The 21,249-nt window shown below is 46.7% G+C and overlaps 1 protein-coding gene across 1 annotated transcript in view; it reads left to right on the top strand.

Annotated features, from left to right (window-relative positions):
• The window catches only part of LOC103203162 (lysosomal protective protein-like), a 25,898-nt gene extending 5,148 nt beyond the window's left edge, over positions 1-20,750 (top strand). The window contains exons 2-11 of the mRNA XM_007948131.1: positions 2,452-2,563; positions 3,759-3,893; positions 8,351-8,509; positions 9,923-10,014; positions 10,250-10,334; positions 12,982-13,131; positions 16,965-17,095; positions 17,727-17,889; positions 20,017-20,106; positions 20,667-20,750. Of these exons, the coding sequence (XP_007946322.1) occupies positions 2,452-2,563; positions 3,759-3,893; positions 8,351-8,509; positions 9,923-10,014; positions 10,250-10,334; positions 12,982-13,131; positions 16,965-17,095; positions 17,727-17,889; positions 20,017-20,106; positions 20,667-20,750 (1,201 nt within the window). The remainder of the gene's footprint in view (positions 1-2,451; positions 2,564-3,758; positions 3,894-8,350; positions 8,510-9,922; positions 10,015-10,249; positions 10,335-12,981; positions 13,132-16,964; positions 17,096-17,726; positions 17,890-20,016; positions 20,107-20,666) is intronic.
• Positions 20,751-21,249: the final 499 nt, after the last annotated feature.

The following is a 21,249-nucleotide window of genomic DNA, read 5'->3' as shown; positions in this document are numbered from 1 at the left end:
ATCTTACTGAAGATAATTCAAAAATGGTTGCAGCAGTATATTGACAGAGAACTTCCAGAGGTGCAGGCTGGATTCAGAAGAGGACGTGGAATAAGGGATATCATTGCTGATGTCAGATAGATCTGGGCTCAAAGCAAAGAATACCAGAAAGATGTTTACTTGTGTTTTATTGACTATGCAAAGCATTTGATTGTGTGGATCATAACAAATTGTAGATAACATTGAGAAGGATGGGAATTCCAGAACACTTAATTGTGCTCATGAGGAACCTGTACATAGATCAGGAGGCTATTATTCAAACAGAAAAAGGGAACACTGAATAGTTTAAAATCAAGAAGGGAGTGCATCAGGGTTGTGTCCTTTCACCATACTTATTCAATCTGCATGCTGAGCAAATAATCCAAGAAGCTGAACTATATGAAGAACAACGTGGCATCAGGAGTGGAGGAAGAATCATTAACAACCTGCAATATGCTGATGACACAAGTTTTTTTGCTGAAAGTAACGATGACTTGAAGTACTTACTAATGAAGATTGAAGAATAGTCTGCAGTATGGATTACATCTCAATATGAAGAAAACAAAAATCCTCACAACTGGACCTATAAGCAGCATGATGATAAATGGAGAAAAGATTGAAGTTGTCAAAGACTTCACATTACTTGGTTCTACAATCAACGCCAATGGAAGCACAGTCAGGACATCAGACGATGTATAGAACTGGGCAAATCGGCTGCAAAGGACCTCTTTCAAGTGCTGAAGAGGAAAGATGTCTCCTTGAGGACTAAGGTGCACCTGACACAAACCATGCTATTTTCAATCACCTTATATGAATGTGAGAGCTGGACAATGAATAAAGAGGACGGAAGAAGAGTTAATGCTTTTGAGCTGTGGTGCTGGTGAAGAATGCTGAAAAGTACCATGGACTGCTAAAAGAACTAACAGGTCTGTCCTGGAGGAAGTGCAGCCAGAATGCTCCTTGGAGGCGAGACTGGCCAGACTTCGTCTTACATACTTTGGTCATGTTGTCAGAAGGGACCATTCTCTGTAGAAGGATGTCATGCTTGGTAAGGAGGAAGGTCAATGAAAGAGGGGAAGTCCCTCAACAAGGTGGATTGACATGGTGGCGGTGGTGATGGGCTCAAGTGTAGCAAGGATCGTGGAGGTGGCTCAGGACCGGACAGTGTTTCGTTCTGCTGTGCATGGGGTCGCTATGAATCAGAGACATGACGCGATGGCACTTAACAACAACAACAACAACAACATTCTATGGTCCTTTCTAGTTCTGGAAGTTTATATTGTCCTCAGCATTTTCTTCCCTAGTTCTTTATCCTGGGGTTGTAAAGCAGTTTTCTGTCTTTATATTTTTTAAAGAAGAGGAATCATTTGAAAATTGAGAGTCATCCCAAAGAAATGTGGGCATACAGCTTTCTTGGGAAACTGGAATATCTGGCAGCACCATCCCCATTCCTGCTTGGACCACTGGCTAGAGCTGAGCAAGAACCTGCTCTGTAGTTCACCAGTGCTCCAACTGGCAGCTCTGCTCACATATGCTCCTGGCCTGGCTCCTAGGAACATGTGTGTTTTCCACTTCCTAGAGCTAAGTGATGAAGCCCTGGTGGGCCAGTGGTCAAGTGCTCACCTGCCAACCAGAAGGTTGGTTGTTCAAACCCACCAGACACTCCACAAGATACTTCCATAAAGATTTACTTACAGCCTTGGAAACCCTAAGAGGCAGGTCTATTCTGTCCTATAGGGTTGCTATGAGTCAGAATTGACTCAATGGCAATGGGTTTGGTTTTGGTTTAGTGCACTCCTTATCTTCACTTCTTGCCCACCCCCATCGGGGTGCACAGGATAAGAAAAGCAGCACTCTTGCCAGTCCAAACACCTACTCACTGTGCAACCTCCAGGTCTCTTTCCTTTTTGGGGTCTCAGTTTCTTTTTCTCTATAGTGGGTGGGTTGGAGCAGATGACTGCTGAGGTCCTTTTGACTTGAAACCCTGTGGTTCCAGTTGGGGTTTGCCACTAATGGTTCTGCAAACAACTTCTTTCCTACCTTCAACCTGTAACATATGGCTGATGGGCTGAAGCTGGGCCAAGAAGCAGAAACCGAGATAAGGGCAGCCTGAGTCCTGAGTAACAGCCCTGGAAAAATAAAGGGAAACTGACAACCCAGGGAAGGCGGGGAGGTAGGAGGCCCATCGCCAAGCAGCAGGCAGTTTCTTGGTCACGTGACCAGCTGCATAATTTCCAGGGCCAGCATGAATTCAAAATGCAGGTCCTCTTGTTCAACAGCTATTAAGAATTTCAAGACGGTGATAGCTGAGCATGAAGCCAAGAGTAGAGGACTTCTAAACACAGAACCTGCACAGGTTGTATGCCCATGAAGCTGGTCCTGCCTGCGCCCCAGGACACAGTGCTACAGGATGGCTTTTCCTTGCTCTTGCAGGTTTGTGGAATCCCAAGGGAACCCTGCATCTGACCCCCTGGTGCTCTGGCTGAATGGCGGTCCCGGCTGTAGCTCCATGGAGGGAATTCTGGCAGAGAATGGGCCCTACCGGGTGAGACAGAGAGAATGGGCCCTACTGGGAGCAATACTGGGATGGGCAGGAGGGACAAATGCCATCTGGCCTCATTTTACCTTGATGATCCAAGCCAGAGCTGAGGTGAGAGCTCCTGAGGGGCTCTGCCAGATGGACTAGTACCAGGAGGTGGGGGCTGGGGACAAGGCAGATTCAGGCCTTTTGAGTCAGAGGCCAGCAGGGCGTTAGAAGAGTAAGCAGCTCAGCATGGCGGAAAAGCTCTGAGCTGGATTCAGACCTGGATTGTAGCCCATGTCACCTTGAGCCTATGACTCCTTTTCTCTGGGTCCCAATTCCTTCATTGATCTATTGCCTTGTGGACCTTTTAGGATCAGGTAAGTAAAGTTCTATGGAAAGGAAACCATCCCAAACATTACTAAAAACTACAGTCAGCTCACACACTTGGATCAGTGAGAGGTCATGCACATCCCATCTCCAACACCTCTCAGGGCTGTGGGAGCTTGGGCAAGTTACTTAACCTCTGCAGGCCTTAGTTTCTTCAGCTGTGAAAGGAGCAATAATATTAGTGTGGTGAGGATTTATATCACTTAGGAAAGGAAGTTTAGCATAGTATGTGCTGTGGAAACAGATCAACTGGTTCAATCAGTGGGCTCTGCCACTTACTAGCTATGTGACCTTAAGCAAGTAAACCTGTCGGGCCTGTTTTCTCATAACAATAATAATAGAACATATTACAAAAGTTGCTGTGAAGAACAAGAAGGTAATTTCCATAGTGTACTTAACACAGTACTTGGCAGATATTGCTTATAATAATCCTGTTATTTCCCACGATGCCCTTCCTCTCCCAAGGGCCTAGGAAAAAACAGTGCCAGTCAGGGGCAATTTTGGGTGGGGTTCAGGAAGAAAACCCTTTGCAAAGTTTGGCTTTAAATCAGAATACCCTGTGCTGCTCTGGAGGTTGAAGGGTTCTCTCTAGAGAAGATTTAGAGAGACTAGTGAAAAAGAAGCTTGCCTGGCCTTCCTCCTAGAATGCCAGCAAGATGGTCTGCAGCCAGGTGCTCCCTGACTTGGGCACCTATTACTTCTGCCCCTCCCTCACTGCTATCTTAGCAGGAGGCACCGGCAAGAGCCCCTGCGAGCACTGCCGTCAGCCCCATTGTTGCCTTTGGTCCCTGCAGCCCACAGGATGCCTGTCCATCTCCCTCCTCCACAGATGAATGCTGATGGAACACTCTACATGAACCCACACAGCTGGAACCTGGTGGCCAATGTCTTGTACCTGGAGTCCCCTGCTGGAGTGGGTTACTCCTATTCTCTCAGTCAGAACTACCAGACCAATGATCAGGAGGTGAGTGGTCAGGCCATTCGAGGCAGGGACAGAGAAGAGGGAAGGGACAGAAAAGGAACTGGAAGGGAGGGAAGCAAGATGGAGAATGAGAGAGAAGATAAGAGAGAGAGGGATTGAGGGAGGGGAGAGGGTGGGGGAAGGAGGATAGACAGAAAGAAGAAAAGGAAAGGAAAGGAAAAAGGGATATTGGAAGAAGGAAAGAAATGCCTTATGTCTTCTTAGACCAGAAAATGCAAACTGGTGGCCTGAGGCTGCATTCACTCAGCCCATGGCATCTTTGCTTTGGCCTGTAAAGTGCATGGGAGGAAAAACTCAGATTTTAGTTGCCACTATTTGGAAGATTTCACTCAAAAATTCAGATTACTGGCTCTGTTGAAAGTCAACCCTGGGAACACCATTGTAGAGCTGAAGAGAAGCAAGGGTGGGGTGGATTTAGAAGGCCATGCATCTTCCACTTGATGTCATACCACAACTTGTCTGGTTTTCAGTCATTAGTGTTCAGTGTGTCAAATCTCTTCTTGAGATGGTCTCTAAATTCAGATGGGATATACTCATGGTCATATTTTGACTCTTGTGGACTTGTTTTAATGTTCTTCAATTTCAACTTGAACTTGCATATGAGCAATTGATGGTCCATTCCACAGTTGGCCTCTGGCCTTGTTCTGAGCAATGACACTGAGCTTCTCCATCATCTCTTTCCACAGATGTAGTCGACTTGATGTTTATGTATTCCATCCAGTGAGGTCCATATACACAGTTGCCAATTACATTGTTTTAAAAGGGTGCAATGAATAAGTAGTTGGTCTTGCAAAATTCTGTCATGAGATCTCTGGAGTCATTTCTATCAGGAAAGCTATATTTTCCAACTATTGATCGTTCTTTTCTTCTAACATTCGCATTCAAATCACCAGCAATTATCAATGCAACTTGATTGCATGTTTGATCAATTTCAGACTGCAGAAGTTGGTAAAAATCTTTAATTTCTTCATGTTTAGCATTAGTGGTTGGTGAATAAATTTGAGTAACAGGTATATTAATGATCTTCCTTGTAGGTATATGGATAGTATCCTATCCCTGACAGCACTGTACTTCAGAACAGATCTTGAAATGTCCTCTTCACAATGAATGTGATGCCATTCCTCTTCACTTTGTCATTCCCAGTATCATAGACCATATATTTTTTCCAATTCATAGTGACCAACACCAGTCTATTTCAGCTCACACTAATGACTCAAATATCGATCTTTACATGTTCTATTCATTTTTGAGAGCTTCCAGTTTTCCTAAATTCATACTTCATGCATCCCACATTCCACTTATTAATGGCTATTTGTAGCTGATTTTTTTTTTAAACCATTTTGAGTCATTTGTTGCTATATCAGCAAATGTAAGTGCTGATGTATGTTTATCCCATCCATGTTATTAAGTTCAACGTAATTTAAGGTGGCAGCTCTTCCCCAGTCACACTCTGAGAGCCTTCCAACCTGAAAGGCTCATCTTCTGGCGCCGTAACGGATGAAGTTCCACTGTTCTTCATAAGGCTCTCACTGGCCAATTGTTCAGAAGCTGATTGCCAGGTCCTTCGCCCCAGTCTGTCTCAGTCTAGTGGCTCTGCTGTAATCTGTCTACCATGGGTGACCTGCTGTTATTTCAAAAAGCTGGCATAGCTTCCAGCATCACAGCAACATGCAAGCCACCTCAGTATGACAAACTGACAGATGAGTGGTTGCAGGACAGAGGAAGGAAGCATTATTTTCCCTTCTCTGTCTGCCCCTAGGTTGGGTTTGGGGCTCCTTGAGTCTACAATAGAAGCCAGAAACCCAAACTTGGAACTAGGCAGGGAGCATGTATGGGTGAAATAGATGAGATAGCAGGACAAGGAGGGGAGAGTGGATTCTACGGACAAAATACTGAATGATGCAGGAAGCATCAAAACAAGATGGAAGGAACACATAAAGTTACTGTATCAAAAAGCATTGGTCAATGTTCAACCATTTCAGGAAATAGCATATGATCAAGAACCGATGATATTGAAGAAAGAATTCCAAGCTGCACTGAAGGCATCATTGCAAAACAAGGCTCCTGGAAGTGAAGGACTACCCATTGAGATGTTTCAACAAAGGGATGCAATTCTGGGAGTGCTCATTCATCTATGTCAAGAAATTTGGAAGACAGCTACTTGGCTAACTGACTAGAAGAGAGCCATATTTGTCCCCATTCCAAGGAAAGGTGAACTGAATGTGGAAATTATCAAACAATATCATTAATACCACAAGCAAGTAAAATTTTGCTGGAGATAATACAAAAATGGTTACAGTAGTACATCAACAGGGCACTGCTAGCAATTCAAACGCAATTCAGAAGAGGACGTGGGATGAAAGCATCACTGCTGTGATGTCAGATGGCTCTTGGCTGAAAACAGAGAATACCAGAAAGATGTTTAGTTATGTTTTATTGACTATGCAAATGCATTAGACGGTGTGGATCATAACAAATTATGGAAAACATTATGAAGAATGGAAATTCTAGAACAACTTATTATGCTCATCTAAAACCTGTCCACAGACAAAGAGGCTGTCATTCAAACAGAACAAGGGGATACTGCATGGTTTTAAATCAGAAAAGGTGTGTATCAGGGTTGTATCTTTTCACCATACTTACTCAATTTGAATGCTGAGCAAATAATCTGAGAAGCTGGACTATACAAAGAAGAATGTGGCCTCAGGATTGGTAACCTGATAACACATTGCCATTGAGTTGATTTGGACTCATAGCAAGTCTACAGGACAGAGTAGAACTGCCCCTATGGTTTCCAAGGCTGTAAATCTTTATGGAAACAGACTTCCTCATCTTTCTCCCCTGGAGGGGCTGGTGACTTCAAACTGCCAATCTTCTGGTTAGCAGCCAAGCACTTAAACTACTGCGCCACCAGCCTCCTTATCAGGATTGGAGGAAGACTCATTAACAACCTGCAATATGCAGATGACACAACCTTGCCTGCTGAAAGCTCAGAGGACTTGAAACACTAACTGATGAAAATCAGAGACTACAACCATCAGTATGGATTACACCTCAACATAAAAAAAAAAAAAAAAAAAATCCTCACAACAGTACCATTAAGCAACATCATGATAAACAGAGAAAAGACTGAAGTTGTCAAGGATTTCATTTTACTTGGATCCACAATCAGCACCCACAGAGGCAGCAGTCAAGAAATCAATGTATTGCATTGTACAAATCTACTGTGAACGACCTCTTTAAAGTATTAAAAAGTAAAAATGTCACTTTGAGGACTAAGGTACTCCTGACCCCAGCCATGGTATTTTCAATCACCTCATATGCATGTAAAAGCTGGACAATGAATGAGGAAGACCAAAGAAGAATTGATGCGTTTGAATTACAGTGTTGGCAAAGAGCATGAAATATATCATGGACTGCCAGAAAGAACAAATCTGTCTTGGAAGAAGTGCAGCCAGAACATTCCTTAGAAGCAAGGATGGGAGAGTTTGTCTCATGCACTTAGAACATGTTATCAAAGGGACCAGTCCCTGAAGAAAGACATCATGCTTAGTAAAGTAGAGGGTCAACAACAAAAAGGACGACCCTCATCGAGATGGACTGACACGGTGGCTACAACAATAGACTCAAACATAGCAGCAACTGTGAGGATGGTGCAGGACTGGGTAATGTTTTGTTCTGTTGGACATAGGGTTGCTATGAGTTAGAACCACCTCAACAGCACCTAACACCAACAACTTCTATGATGGGAAAGCTGAACAGACTACTGTTTAAATCAGACTGTCAGGGTTCAGATCCAAGTTCTGCCATTTCCCAGATGTACTTTACTCTATTTCAGGTGCAGTGCCACACTAAGGGGAAACAGTGGTGAGCATGGCAGCCCAGTCACTGTCCTCACAGAGCTTACAGTCTAGTGCAGAAGACACATTGAAGAGGTCACCACAAGCATGAAGAGTAGGGGAGATACAGGAGCGTGGGAGCACAGATCAGGGAGATCTCCATCACCTGCGGCATCAGGAAGAGCTTTTTGGAGGAAGGGCAGTGCAGGCAGAGGGAGCAGCAGGCAATGGTAGGAGAAGTGAAAGCTGCATGTTTCCATGTTCATGATGCCTGAGACACTGGAGCATCCCATTGGATAGGAAGAGTGGCAAGAGATTGGACTAGTGAGCTCTGCAAGGCTCAATCACGGAGGGTTGTATAAGCCACATTAGGGTTAAGTGCATTAGGACACTCTTGAAGGGTTTGAAGTTGAGGAATGCCACTGTGACCAAACTGGCCTTTGGGTTCAGTGAGGGTATGGGCCAGAGAAGGGAAGAGTTGAATTGAGGAAGACCAGCAAAAAGATGATCTCTTTCAGCTCTTGGCCAGTGTAGGGTAGGTTGTCTATGACTCACTCCCATCTTGACCAGCTCCTTGGGCCCCATTTCCTCTCCGTTCAGGTGGCTGCTGACAACTACCAGGCGCTGTTGAGCTTCTTTGAAAAGTTCCCCACATTTGCCAACCATGACTTCTATGTCTTCGGAGAAAGCTATGGGGGTGTGTACGTCCCCTCCCTGAGTGCACAGATTGTCCAGGGTTCATTTGCCACCAACTTCAAGGTAAGTATCAGGCCTTCCCTGGCTTAGGAGAGCCAAACACCAGAAGTGGCTGAAAATCCTTATCCTTTGCTTCAAGGACCTTCTTTCCTTCCTTTATTCCAGTGAATGCCAGTCACTGACCTGGCACTGAGGACATGGTGGGGACCAAGACAGACATGATCTCCGCCTTTATGGAGCTGAAGTTCTAGGTGTGGGGGGGAAATAGATAAGAAACATGCATACACATATATAAACTAGGCCTTGTAGGAGAATGTTAACAGCTGTGAAGGAAGTGACTAGAATAAGGGCACACTTTAGACAGCAAAGGAGCTCTGCTGGTACAATGGTTAAGCATTCAGCTGCTAATCAAAGGTGGGTGGTTCGAACCCACCTTTGCTGTACCATGGGAGAAAGATGAGGCAGTCTGCTTCTGTAAAGAAACCCTATGGAGCAGTTTTACTCTGTCGTAAAGGGTTACTCTGAGTCGGAATTGACTTGATGGCAGTGGGTTTGGTTTTGGGGAGTTAGACAGTGGGGTTGGAAAGCCTTCCTGAGAAGGAGTGGGATGAGCTGAATCAGGAGAAGGGGCTGTATGAAGAGTTGAGAGAAGAATGATCTAGACAGAGAGGAAAACAAGAGCAAGACGGTAGCAGAACAACGCTGCTGTCAGGTATCGAGCAGGAGGAAGGAGGCCACAGAGCTAGGGCACAGTGAGCAAGAGAACAGGGGAGAGTCAGATCATGGGGGCCCTGTAAGCAATGGGGATCATTTGGGACTTTATAAGAGTATATAGGCAGCCATGGGAGGGCTTTTAGCAAAAGGATGAGTTATGGGGGACAAGGGGAAGCATACAAGAAGGGTATGATTTATTATAGGGGTCCCTGGGTGGCACAAATGGTTTATGTTTGATTACTAACCTAAAGGTTGGTGGTTCAAATATGCCTGGTGATACTATGGAAAAAAACGCCTGGAGACCTGCTTCCATAGAGATTATAGCCAAGAAAACCACGTAGAGCAGTTGCGCTCTATAACACATGGCGCTGCCATGAGTGGGAATCGACTCACTGACAACAGGTTTGGTTCTAGGTTTAGGACCTATTGTAGTGGCCTAGGCAGAGATGATGATGGACCATGGACTAGAAAAATGAGAGGTAGAGATGGAGAGAAATGGGAGAATTTGCGAGTTTGGGAATCTTGGCTCTGTCACAGACTGGCTGTGTGGCCTTGAGCAAGCTCTTTAATCTCACTGTGCCTCATCTTTAAAATGGGAGTGTACCTAATGTCTGCCTCACAAGGTCATGGAAAAAAAGGAGATAATGAACATAAAGGGCTCAGAGCAGGCCTGGCTGCCAGTGAGCTCTCCACAGAAATAAGCCATTGCCACAGGGACCATCTGGGAGGGCTTCCCACCATTTCTTCCTCTTCTGGTTTCAGGGCTTTGGAGTGGGAAATGGAATGAGCAACTACCAACTGAACGACAATACTCTGATAGAATTCGGTTACTACCATGGACTCTTCGGTGATGAGTAAGCCCTGTTTTCTTCTAGGTCCTTATCTTTCATACCTTGTGGCATGTCTACCTCAAGGCAGCTGCACTCTGCCATCTTTAGGCCAGAGGCTGGGGAGGCCACTAGCAGGCCGACTAAGACCTATATTGACATGGGCAGGAAATGGGGTGACTGCTCACAGGCATGGCAGTGGGCCCAGAGGAAGGAAAGAGTCCCTGTCCTGGCTGCCTGACTCTGTGCTCTCTGCCCACAGCCTTTGGGCCTCCCTCAAAACCTACTGCTGCTCTGAGGGCACCTGCAACTTCTTCAACAATGAGGAGGACAATTGCTACAGTGCGGTGAGTCACCCTCTCCTTGGTGGGGGGTGGAAAGAGGGAGCCTCTCTTCACTTCAGCCACAGAGAGAAGGAAAAGAGGACACGGAGCCCAGTGCACAGTGCTGTACACACACACACACACCCTCACACACCCTCACACACACACTCCTCCTAACTCACAAAGCACTTTTCCTTCTTTGAGCCGCACTGCAACCCTGTGAGATAGGCAGATCGGTAGGACCTGCACTGTTGTTCAAAAAAAAAAAAAGTTTTTCTTTTTGCTTTTAATATTGCAAATATAATACATTGTCCTGTTAAATGAAATAAAAAAACGGAGTTGTGTGACTGGCAAAATGGTGTCAGCAGTAGACTAGACAATGCCCCCAAGATTTGTCTTTGCCAAAACATAACCCTAGCTTTCCTGTCAATCAGTCCACTCTTGGTGACCCAATGAGATTCTGACAGCTCTTCCACGGTGGTTAAGCAATGAGATGCTGACCACATTTCAACAATAAATTGTATAAGCCAGTCAAACATAAGCTTATTTTGCTTCCCGTTTTGTCAATAGGAGCTCTGGTAGCATAGTGCCTAAGGCACTTCACTGCTAACCAGAAGGCTGGTGGTTCAAACTCACCAGCCACTCCTCAGAAGGAGGATGGAGCAATCTACTTCCTTAGTGATACCACCTTCCTCAGAAACCCAAGGAGGGGTCACTATGAGCTGTCTGACTGGATGGCACTTAACAACAGTAACAACATTTTGTCAATACGAGTCAATCATCGCAGATACTTGGTGGAGCATGTTTCCACATGTGGTTTGGAATCTTCTGTCCAAATAAACCTCATCTAATAGATTAATTTTACTATTGACTGAGTTTCTTTTGATAATCTTCATTTAATAGTCAACAATATGGAAGTTTGGTGTGTTCCAAACTCAATTTTGACCTTGTGATCTACTTCTAGAAAATCAGCCACTGGAATGTGCATTATCCCTATCTTACAGACAGGAAAACAAACTACCCTAAGGCTTTCCAGCCAGTAAAAGGCAGCTTAAGGAGGAGAAGTCAGGCCTTTTGGGTCCAAGAGTAAGGGTTTGTCCCCCAGGCTGTGCAGCAACCCACCAGGCCCTTACACCTTGCCCCTTATCCTGCCTTAATCAAGACAAAACCTTACAGTCTTTGGCAAAGCACTCCACAGATAGGCCCTGATCCACATCTAAGATAACATTCACCATGGAGTCCAGGAGCGCTGCAGGAGATAGGACTGTCCTCAACTGCTCCAGCATTATTTGCTGTCATACCACCCTGTCTCCCACCCACCAGAGTGTGTGTCTCTGAATGCAAATGAGTTAGTCTAAGAGAACTCTGAACCGGCTCTGATTTCATTATAGAAATGATTTTGTACAAAAAATAAGAAAAAAAATCCCTTGAATTCTCCTTAAAACCAAACAGTACTTTACCTTAACTAGAAAAAAAAAAAAAAAGGTCTGCCTTGAGTATTATGCTCTTTTAAGAACTATCTGTATGGGCTCAAAGTGACAACAGTAACTAAAAAGGTTAGATAGAAACCTTAGGGGGCTGTGAACTAACATCAATGGAGAGAAACAACTCAGAAAAGGAGGGTGAGCATGATTGCCCAACTTAAACAATGTAATCAACCTCACTAAACTGGACGTGTAGAAACTGTTGAATTGGTGTATGTTTTGCTGTGCATATTCTCAACAACAATAAAATAGATTTAAAAAGAATTTTTAAGTGACTTGGTGCAAACTTCAGCCAAAGTAAAACAGCAGGAGGTATAAGAGGGGATGGCTGCCCAGGGCAGGGCGATGATTCTGACCATGCTCCCTGGGCTGCTCACCCCCGCCTCCAGGTCCGGATTAGTCATTGCCTGAATCCAAAAAGTGCATGGGCCTTGCCCTTTCATTTTGACCTTTGATAAAGTGTTATGTAAACAGGGAGTTAGTGCAGGTCACCAGATCTAATTTTCAAATAGGAATCAGCATTTTAGTAGTGTTTGCCAGGAGTTCCTGGATAGTGCAAACTGTTAATGAGCTCAGCCACTAACTGAAAGGTTGGTGGTTTGAGTCCAACCAGAAGCACCTGAGAAGAAAGACCTTGTGATTTACTTCTAGAAAATCAGCCACTGAAAACCCTACAGACAGTTCGACCTTGACACACAGGGGGTCGCCATGAGGTGAAGTCAACCGACGGCAGTTGGTAGTGTTTCCTGCCAAGAGGTCTGGCTGCCATGCAGCCTTCCAACATTCCTATTGTGCATGCCACGTGGAGATAGTTGGAACACTTCTAGGAGTAGGAATGGGTGAGACAGGAGGACCAAAGTCCTTGGCCCAATCTAAATGGGCCAAATAAAATAAATAAATAAATCATGAACCCTGGTCCCCAGAATATAACAGAGCCCATTGGCTTGGTGACACTAGTTAGTACTTGATAGCCCTCTTCCTTGAGAGGAGGGTTGCAGCAGTGTCCTGAGGTGTGGCATGGTTGTATCCTCACGTACAAGCTCAGGCCCACAGACTTGGCCTCAAGTTGCATACCAAAGTGATTGGGCCCTGTGACTAGAAGTACAGCAAATAAAATATACTGTGCAGCAAATAGTATATTTTCACCCTCAACCCTGGCAAGAACTTGGACTGATTTCTCTCTGCAGGTCTTGGAAGCTTATGGCATGATTCAGGGTATTGGCCTCAACATCTATAACCTCTACTCACCCTGCTGGGGGGCACATGGCTACCAGGGGCGTTATACTGCTGACATGAGCAACCTTTTCCGAACATACCAGTTCAATGTGGTCACCCCGGTAAGCGGTCGGTCGAGTGGGATGTGGGATGGTGAGGGCTGGACCTTGTGTCTGGAAATAACTTTTATAGATAATGCTTCTCTCCATTTTTGCAACTTGTCCAACCCATCATCTCTTGCCTGAACTACTACACTGTCCTCCTTCAGAAAATCCTACTGCCACCCTAGTTCTCCTATAGTCTCTTCTCTTTGCAGCAGCCATTTAAAACTACGCCAAGCCATAGCAACCTCAGCTCAAAACCCTCTATGGCTCTCCTTCTAGTAGGATGAAAGCCAAAGTCCTAGGGACAGTTTACCCAAGAAGCAGGGTAGGCATGGGCTTACTTGTATTTACATACTAATCTGTAGTGAACCAAGATGTGGTGATACCATGTGAAACTGTTTACTACAGATTAGTATGTATGATGCACAAGTAAGCCCATGCTTACCTTGTTACTGGGTAATCCAACAGTGCTTAACAAACAGTCCCCACGATGGCCTACAGAGCCCCACATGTCCTGGCTCCTCTCCGACCTCACCTTCTGTCACTTTCCATTCCTCCATCACTGCTCTGCTCCATCCTTCATCCCACTCCTCCTGCTTCTGCCTCAGGGCCTTTGCACGTCTTGTTCCCCTACCCAGAACCTTTTGCCACCAGATGTCTGCATGGATTCCTCCCTCATTTTATTTAAGTATCTGCTCAAATCTCTACCAGACAGGTCTTCCCCGAACAAAAATAGCTCCCCACTCCCCAGCCCTGGCACCTCTCTCCCCATTACTCCACTGCTTCATTCTTTTTCTTAGCACTTTTATGGCCAGACTTTACTTATGATTGTTTACCCCTATCCCCACCTCAATGAAATGTAATCTCAAGATAAGCAGGAACTTGGCTTTTTTACTGCTACAATAGCAGTAAATATCTGGCACCTGTTGTTGTTGTTATGTGCTGTCGAGTCCGGACCCGACTCATAGTGACCCCTCCTTGGGTTTCTGAGACAGTATCACTACGGAAGTAGATTGCCCCATCTTCCTTCCGAGGAGTGGCTGGTGGGTTTGAACCGCCAGCCTTCTGGTTAGCAGTCAAGTGCCTTAAGGACTATGCTACCAGAGCTCCTATCTGGCACCTAGGTGCACTCAATAACTATTTGTTGAATGAATGACTGCATAAATAAACTTCCTCTATGGTACAAGGTACCATATGGTAACATAGCATACCTCTATGGTAGCATAGTGGCTAAGACACTTGCCTGCTAACCAGAGGGCTGGCGGTTCAAACCCACCAGCCACTCCTCGGAAGGAAGGTTGGGCAATTCTACTTCCGTAGTGATACTGCCTCGGAAACCCAAGGAGGGGTCACTATGAGTCGGGTTTGACTCGATGGCACATAACAACAACAACAACATGGTACACGGAGGAGCTCTGATGGAGTAGTGCCTAAGGCATAGAAGGTTGGTGGTTCAAACCCACAAGCCACTCCTCAGAAGGAAGGTTGGGCAATCTACTTCCTTAGTGCTACTGCCTCGGAAACCCAAGGAGGGGTCGCTATGAGTTAGATCCAACTCAACGACAGTGAGTTTGGTTTGTATGGCACAAGGAGCCCTGGTGGCATAGTGCCTAAGGCATTTGACTGCTAACCAGAAGACTGGTGGTTCAAACCCACCAGCCACTCCTTGGAAGGAAGACAGGACAATCTACTTCTATAAAGATTTACTGCCTCCGAAACCCAACTCACTGCCCTCAAGTTGGATCTGACTCATAGCAACCCCTCCTTGGGTTTCCAAGGCAGTGTCACTGGGGAAGTAGATTGCCAACCTTCCTTCCGAGGAGTGGCTGGTGGGTTTGAACCACCAACATTCTATGCCTTAGGCACTACGCCACCAGATCAGAATAGACTCAATGGCAGTGAGTTGTTTTTTTTTTTTTTTTTAGTTTCTATGTCAGGCACTGAGTATTGTAGATACTTTATCTCATTTAATCCTCACAACAGAGGATTCTCTGAGGTGAGTAGTAGTGTTATCCTCATTTCACAGGTGAAGGAACCAAAGCTTAGAGAGGGGTGTCCTAGCCCAAGATTACACTGCAAGGGCAGAGCTGGACTATGGACCTAAGGAGTCTGACTCCAGAGCCTAGCCTGTAGCACTCAAAGGAGCTCACTCCAGCTTCCCTGGAAGCATCCTCAGTGCCCACTGTCTGCCATGTGCTTTCCATGTCAGGGCAGCCTTGGCCTGGGGATGGCATGGTTTAAGCCTGAAAGACTTGGGATGGTGGGGTGCCCACAGTGGTGGGGGCAGGCAGCTCAGGACCCCACCTGGGATGGGTGAGCCCTGGAGTCCTTAGTTGGAGATTTCGTGTGGTGCTGGCGAGGCAGACGAAGGCAGAATGACCTGGCTACCCCATGTCTCTCCATGGCCCCTTCCTGGGTCACTCTCCCTGACAACTCACTTTTGAGTACAGGGTGGAGCAGCTGCTGCTTGGAGAAGTCTCAGGACAGTTCCAGATGGAAGGCCTTAGAGATCATCCAGGCCAACTCTCCTGTTTCACAGAAGGGGACTCTGAGGCGAAGGATTTAGCCTATGTGGGAAAGGAAATGGGTGGAGTTACAGAAAGGCATCAGGGGAAGGGTGGTGGGGTTTGCATGAGAACTGAACTTCTAAAGCACTTGGGGTTGTAGAAGGCTGTGGTCTGCAGGAGGAGCCCCAACTCCATTTGGAGGCTTGACAAAAGTTTCAGATGTCATTTGGGTTCTTTCTGACCATAAAGCAGCATTGTGGCTGTGCACAGACAGGTTCCAGGACAAACCTAAAGAGGGGCAGTTTGCCTTCAGGAAGAGTATGGTTGAAAGTAGATTATACTCCCACAAGAAACTGGGGCACTTGCCTGAGAGTGTCCTTTTCTGATTTAAATTAAAGTTGAGGCCTTGGTATTGTTTAGTAGCCACCTTGTGGCTAAGACTCAAGCTACACGGTCATGAGTCACAGCTTCTCCTGACCACCACCTAGCCAGGTAGTCAAGGTCCAGATCCAACTCTGTAACCCTTTCCTATGTTCAAATACCAATTGTCTTTCCCCTGCTTCTATAGTCCCACCTGCAACAGTGACGTATCGATCTACCACCAATCATGATTTTGTGATGATTCCCTTTTTGAAAAGTCTATATATATATAATTAACCACATGGCCTGACTCAGCAGATTCCATTCAGCTTTCTCATGCTGATGGTTTCCTTCATCCAAGATGATTGTCTTTGTTTTGTCTTTGTTCTGTCCAAGGCTTAAAGAAGTGTCACCATTGAACAGACTTGAATTTAGGGTCTCTTTTCCTGTAATTCAGATTCAAAAAAAGCATCTCTATGAGATTCATCCCAAGTTTTGGGGTGTCCAGGCATGGAATGGCCCTTGAGTGGTAGAAGCTACTAGGGACCATTCCCTGGAGAAGGATAGCATGCTTGGTAAAGTGGAGGGTCAACAATAAAGGGGAAGGCCCTCAATGAGATGGACCAACACACTGGCTGCAATGATGGGCTCAGGTATAGCAGGGATTGTGAGGCTAGCACAGGACTGGGCAGTATTTCATTCTGTTGTAAACGGGTTGCTATGAGTTGGAGCCGATGTGATGGCACCCAACAACAAGTAAGCAAAGGTTGTTAGTTTGAGCCTGTCCAGCAGCACCATGGATAAAACACCTGGAGATCTACTTCTGTAAAAATTACAACCAACAAAATCTATGGAACAGTTCTACTCTGTCATACATGGGGTTGCCATGAGTTGGAATTGGCAATGGGTTTCGTTCGTTTTTTGTACATGGATTAATGACGTGAGGGCAAGAATATCTGAGGCGTTGAACCCTTGTCCCTCCAGCCTCCGGATGGTCCCATCCCTGGGGTGCCTGAGTGCATCAATGCCACTGCCATGTACGTGTGGCTGAACCGCAACGATGTGAGGCAGGCCCTCCACATCCCTGACTCCCTCCCTGCCTGGGAACTGTGCAGGTGAGCCTGAAAGGATCTGAGCAGTTCTGGTAGAGGCATGACAGCTGGGCTGTCACAGGATTGAGGGACCTTCTTGGGGTAGAAGTAGGGCAGAGTCAGCAGGGGCCAGCAGAGGCTAGTGCAAGGCTTTTGTTCACTGTTGTAATCCCAGCACCTGTAACACAGTCAAACCCATCCAAACTCATTGTTATCAAGTCAATTCTGACTCAGCAATTCTGCAGGACAAAGGAGCGCTGCCTTGTAGGGTTTCCAAGGCTGTAAATCTTTACAGGAGCAGACTGCCCCACATCTTTCTCCTTTTTATTAGCAGCCAAGCATTTAACCTGTGTGCCACCATGGTTCTTTGGAACATAGTAGGCATTCAATAAATATTTATTGAAAGAAACAGTGGCTAAGGGAGAGGTACATGTTGTAGTTGGAGGGGGCAACAGAGGTGGGAGGTCCTACAGTCCAGGACAAAAGTGTGGGAAAGAGGGCGATGCTGGGATCGTGAGGCCCACACCTAGCAGCAACTCTTTGTCTGTTGGGAGGCAGGGCTTCAAAGGGCTCCGAGGAACCCCAGTTCTCAGTTTCCCTGAGTCTCAGGGTAGATGTGGCCTGCCTGGATGGCATCAGCTGCTTCTCCCTATAGTTCCCAGGTTAGCTCTCAGTACCAGAGGCAGTACACGGACATGGCTCCTTTCTACCAAGACCTGCTGCAGTACGACATCCGTGCCCTTGTCTACAATGGGGACACCGACATGGCTTGCAACTTCCTGGGCGGGGAGAGGTTTGTGGAGGCCCTGAAGCAGCCGGTGAGGATCTGGCACCCTGAAGGGGAGGGTGGATTCCGGGAGGCCTGGGAGCAGGGGTGGAGTGGGGGTACAGATGCAGCCCACTGTACTTCCAGAAGACAGCAGCCTGGGGAGGAGTATGTGGAAGGCCCCCCAAAAAAAGAGTTAATACTGGATGCATGCTTGCCTTGGGGAAGGATTATCTGGAGCAAAAGGGCTAGTGAGATGATGAAAGACTCAGTATTCCTTCCTTGAGAACAAAGAGTGCTGAGTGATGCAAATGGTCAACGCTCTAAGCAATAGGTTGGAGGTTCAAGGCTACCCGGGGTGCCTGCAAAAGGCCTAGTGACCTACTTCTGAAAAATCAGCACAGTCCTACTTGGACACACATGTGTCACCTTAAGTCACACTGGACTAAATGGCAACAAAGAATGTGGAGACTATGTTCCTGCAGCCATCTAAAGCCTACCTGCACCAGAATCTGCCAGGAAATATAACTTTCCAAAAGAACTTTCTTAGCATTTAATGTGTACAAATCTCTCCGTCTTAAAAAAACAAAACCCTCCCCTCCTAGGGAGCTCCAGCTCTCTGCCTTCCTCCTGGACTCTACCATCTACTCCAACCTGACTTCTGCCTCTTCACTCCACAGAGATCACTCTCTCCACCGGACAAGCTGTCGCACAGCTCAAGGCCCTTGTCAATCCCCTCCCTGCTTGGCCACCCAGAGACAGGAAGAGCCCCTCAGTTCCCTCAGCTTCTTGACTCACCTGGTCTCAGTCATCCCACCTGGGGCTGCTCCTCCCTGCCCTTAACCATGATCCTGAGCACAACACACCTCAGGTCCCTGGGGCCTCTGCAAGCACACCCCTCCCCAGCAGCTCAACCTGCCTGTCAAAGACTCTAGGCCCTGAATCTCCCTGAGCTTGAGCCCATGCCCATGAGGGCCACATGACATGTCCTCTTGAGTAAATCACAGGCTCCAAAATTGAACTCACCGTCTCTACCCCCAAAACTGCTCCCCCAGGCTCCCCATGTCATCCCAAGAAAATGTACCCAGTAGCAGGCCACCCTTCATTTTTCCTCCCTCGTGTTTTACAGTCCATGATTTGCCAAAGCCTGATCATTTGACCTCCCAGAGCTCTTGAGGCCCCCATTCCTTCCATCCTGACCACCTTTTCGGGACTCTTAGCAGCTTCCTGGTTAGTCTCTAGTAACCTAACTGGGCGCCACTTGCTAGTTGCTCCACCCAACCCTTCAAAGGCTTCTCTGCAACACCCCTGACCCCAGCCCCTGGCTACCTCTCTGAGTGCCAGCCTTCTTGGTCTTTTACTTCCTCAAATATGCTTAAAGATACCTTCTCTCCAGAAGGCATCTTGGTTACAATCCACTCCCTCCTCTTCCCACTTTATATTCAAATAACTCCTACACCTTTCACGTCCTCAGGAAGTCATTGAACCCCTGGACTGGGCTGCAGGCTTCCCAAAGCCCCTCTGTGTTAACATCTGTCACAGCTGTAATTCCTTGTTGAATAGATGGCTTCTGGACTAGGCTGTGATTAACACCTACCAGCACAGGCACCTGAAGCCCAAGAATTTCTTCCTTCCTTTCGGGAACAAGGAGTCCCTGAATGGTGCCAATGGTTAACACACACGGTTGCTAAGTGAAAGGTTGGAGGTTCAAGTCCACCTAGAGGGACCTCAGAATAAAGGCCTGGTGATCTGCTTCCGTTTGGGGACTTAAGGTGCCTGTGATCCATCTAGGTGGAGTTGTCGAGTGGCCTCCACGAGACTAAAGCTCAGGACTCAGGGGCTGGAATCAATGACAGATGGGGTTGAGCTGCTGTACTGAAGTGCCTGCTTTGTTCAGAACTATGTTCCCAGCACAATAGCAGTGATTATATGTTGATGAATTAAGGTTTCTGCCCTGGTGGTAGAAGTGGGGGCTATAGGGCTGGGGGAGTTATGGGCTCAAATACCTCTAATGCTCCAGCTCTAAACCCATTTCTCTTGCCTGGCTGAGCCAACTGCTGCACAGGACATCCTGTGAATGAAAGGGTCAGCTGGCCTGAGGGCTGCTTTAAGGGGGAACCCCTTTGCAGAGGCGGTAGAGAGCACAATTGCTGAGTGACCCCCTTCTTTGGTCCCCTAGATGGTGAGCTCCTACCAACCCTGGTACTGGAACAACCAGGTGGCTGGCTTCTTTAAAGACTACAAGAAGATCTCGTTCCTTACAGTCAAGGTAGGGCTGGGGTCCCACCCACTTCTTTACCAGGACTTGTCCTGGGATGGTGATTTAGTATTCAGTGTGGACTAGGTTCTCCTGTGGGTAGGGAGAGGTTCTTCACCCTTCGGTTATGACTAAGGAGGACCCATCCTGAAAGATGTCCTGGCTTAAGATTCCAGGTTTATTCTGGGCCTGAGAGAAGCTGCCGCTCAGGGAACAAAGGACAAGAATGCAGTCAGAGGCCTTGGCTTAGAGGCTAGGGTCCTAAAAGGCTCTATCTGGATTCCCAGGTCCTATTCAAACATCACCCTAGAAAATGTTAACTCCAGAGCAGTAGTTATCCGGCACCAGAATCACCTGGAAGGCTGACTGCTGGCCACGCCCCTTCCCCCACCCTAAGCTTTTGATTCTGTAGGTTTTAGGTGGAGTCTTAAGAATTTGCTTTTCTACTAAGTCTCCAGGCACTGCTGATGCTTCTGGTCAGGAGACTACATATACTTTGAGAACCACTGCTCTAGAGAAGCATATGCCATCATGATAGCCAGTCCTCACTATTGGGCCTATCTTCTGCACAGGGCTCAGGACACATGGTGCCCCAATATCGACCTGCCCAGGCTCTGAAGATGTTTGAGAACTTCTTGAAGAACACCTCGTTCTAATGATCTTCCTCAGCTGCTGGTAGGGCTTCCCAGATCTAGGACCTCCCATCTCCCACTACCCAACCTGCTTCTCTTGGGGTGTATCACCTTCCACAAACTCCTCCTCTCCTTCCCTAGATGTTCTGTGCTGCTGTGACCAATATGGTAGAATCTGGGAGGAGACGGGAGAAGCAAAAAAGTCTCTATGGGGAGGATGGATAGTAAGCAATTTCCTGAAAGCCCCCAGAAGCTGCAGGGTTCCATCATGGGTTCTGCCCCCAAATTGCTACGTGACCTTGATGGAGTCATTAAACTCTAGCATCTTTATTCTCCTATCCACAAAATGATAGGGACAACATTCTCAGCCTTCTTTCCTGCTTCCTAAAATTGACCTCGGTGGGGTGGGGTGTGTCATTAACATGGTTGACTGCTCACTGAAAGGTTGGAAGTTTGAGTCCACCCAGAGGCACCTCGGAAGAAAGGCCTGGCAATCTACTTCTGAAAAACCAGCCATTGAAAA

The sequence above is a fragment of the Orycteropus afer genome, unplaced genomic scaffold (assembly GCF_000298275.1).
Source record: "Orycteropus afer afer isolate SDZICR_OR568_19922 unplaced genomic scaffold, OryAfe1.0 scaffold00009, whole genome shotgun sequence".
In the NCBI taxonomy this organism is placed as follows: domain Eukaryota; kingdom Metazoa; phylum Chordata; class Mammalia; order Tubulidentata; family Orycteropodidae; genus Orycteropus; species Orycteropus afer.
This window is presented reverse-complemented; position numbering and strand designations above follow the sequence as displayed.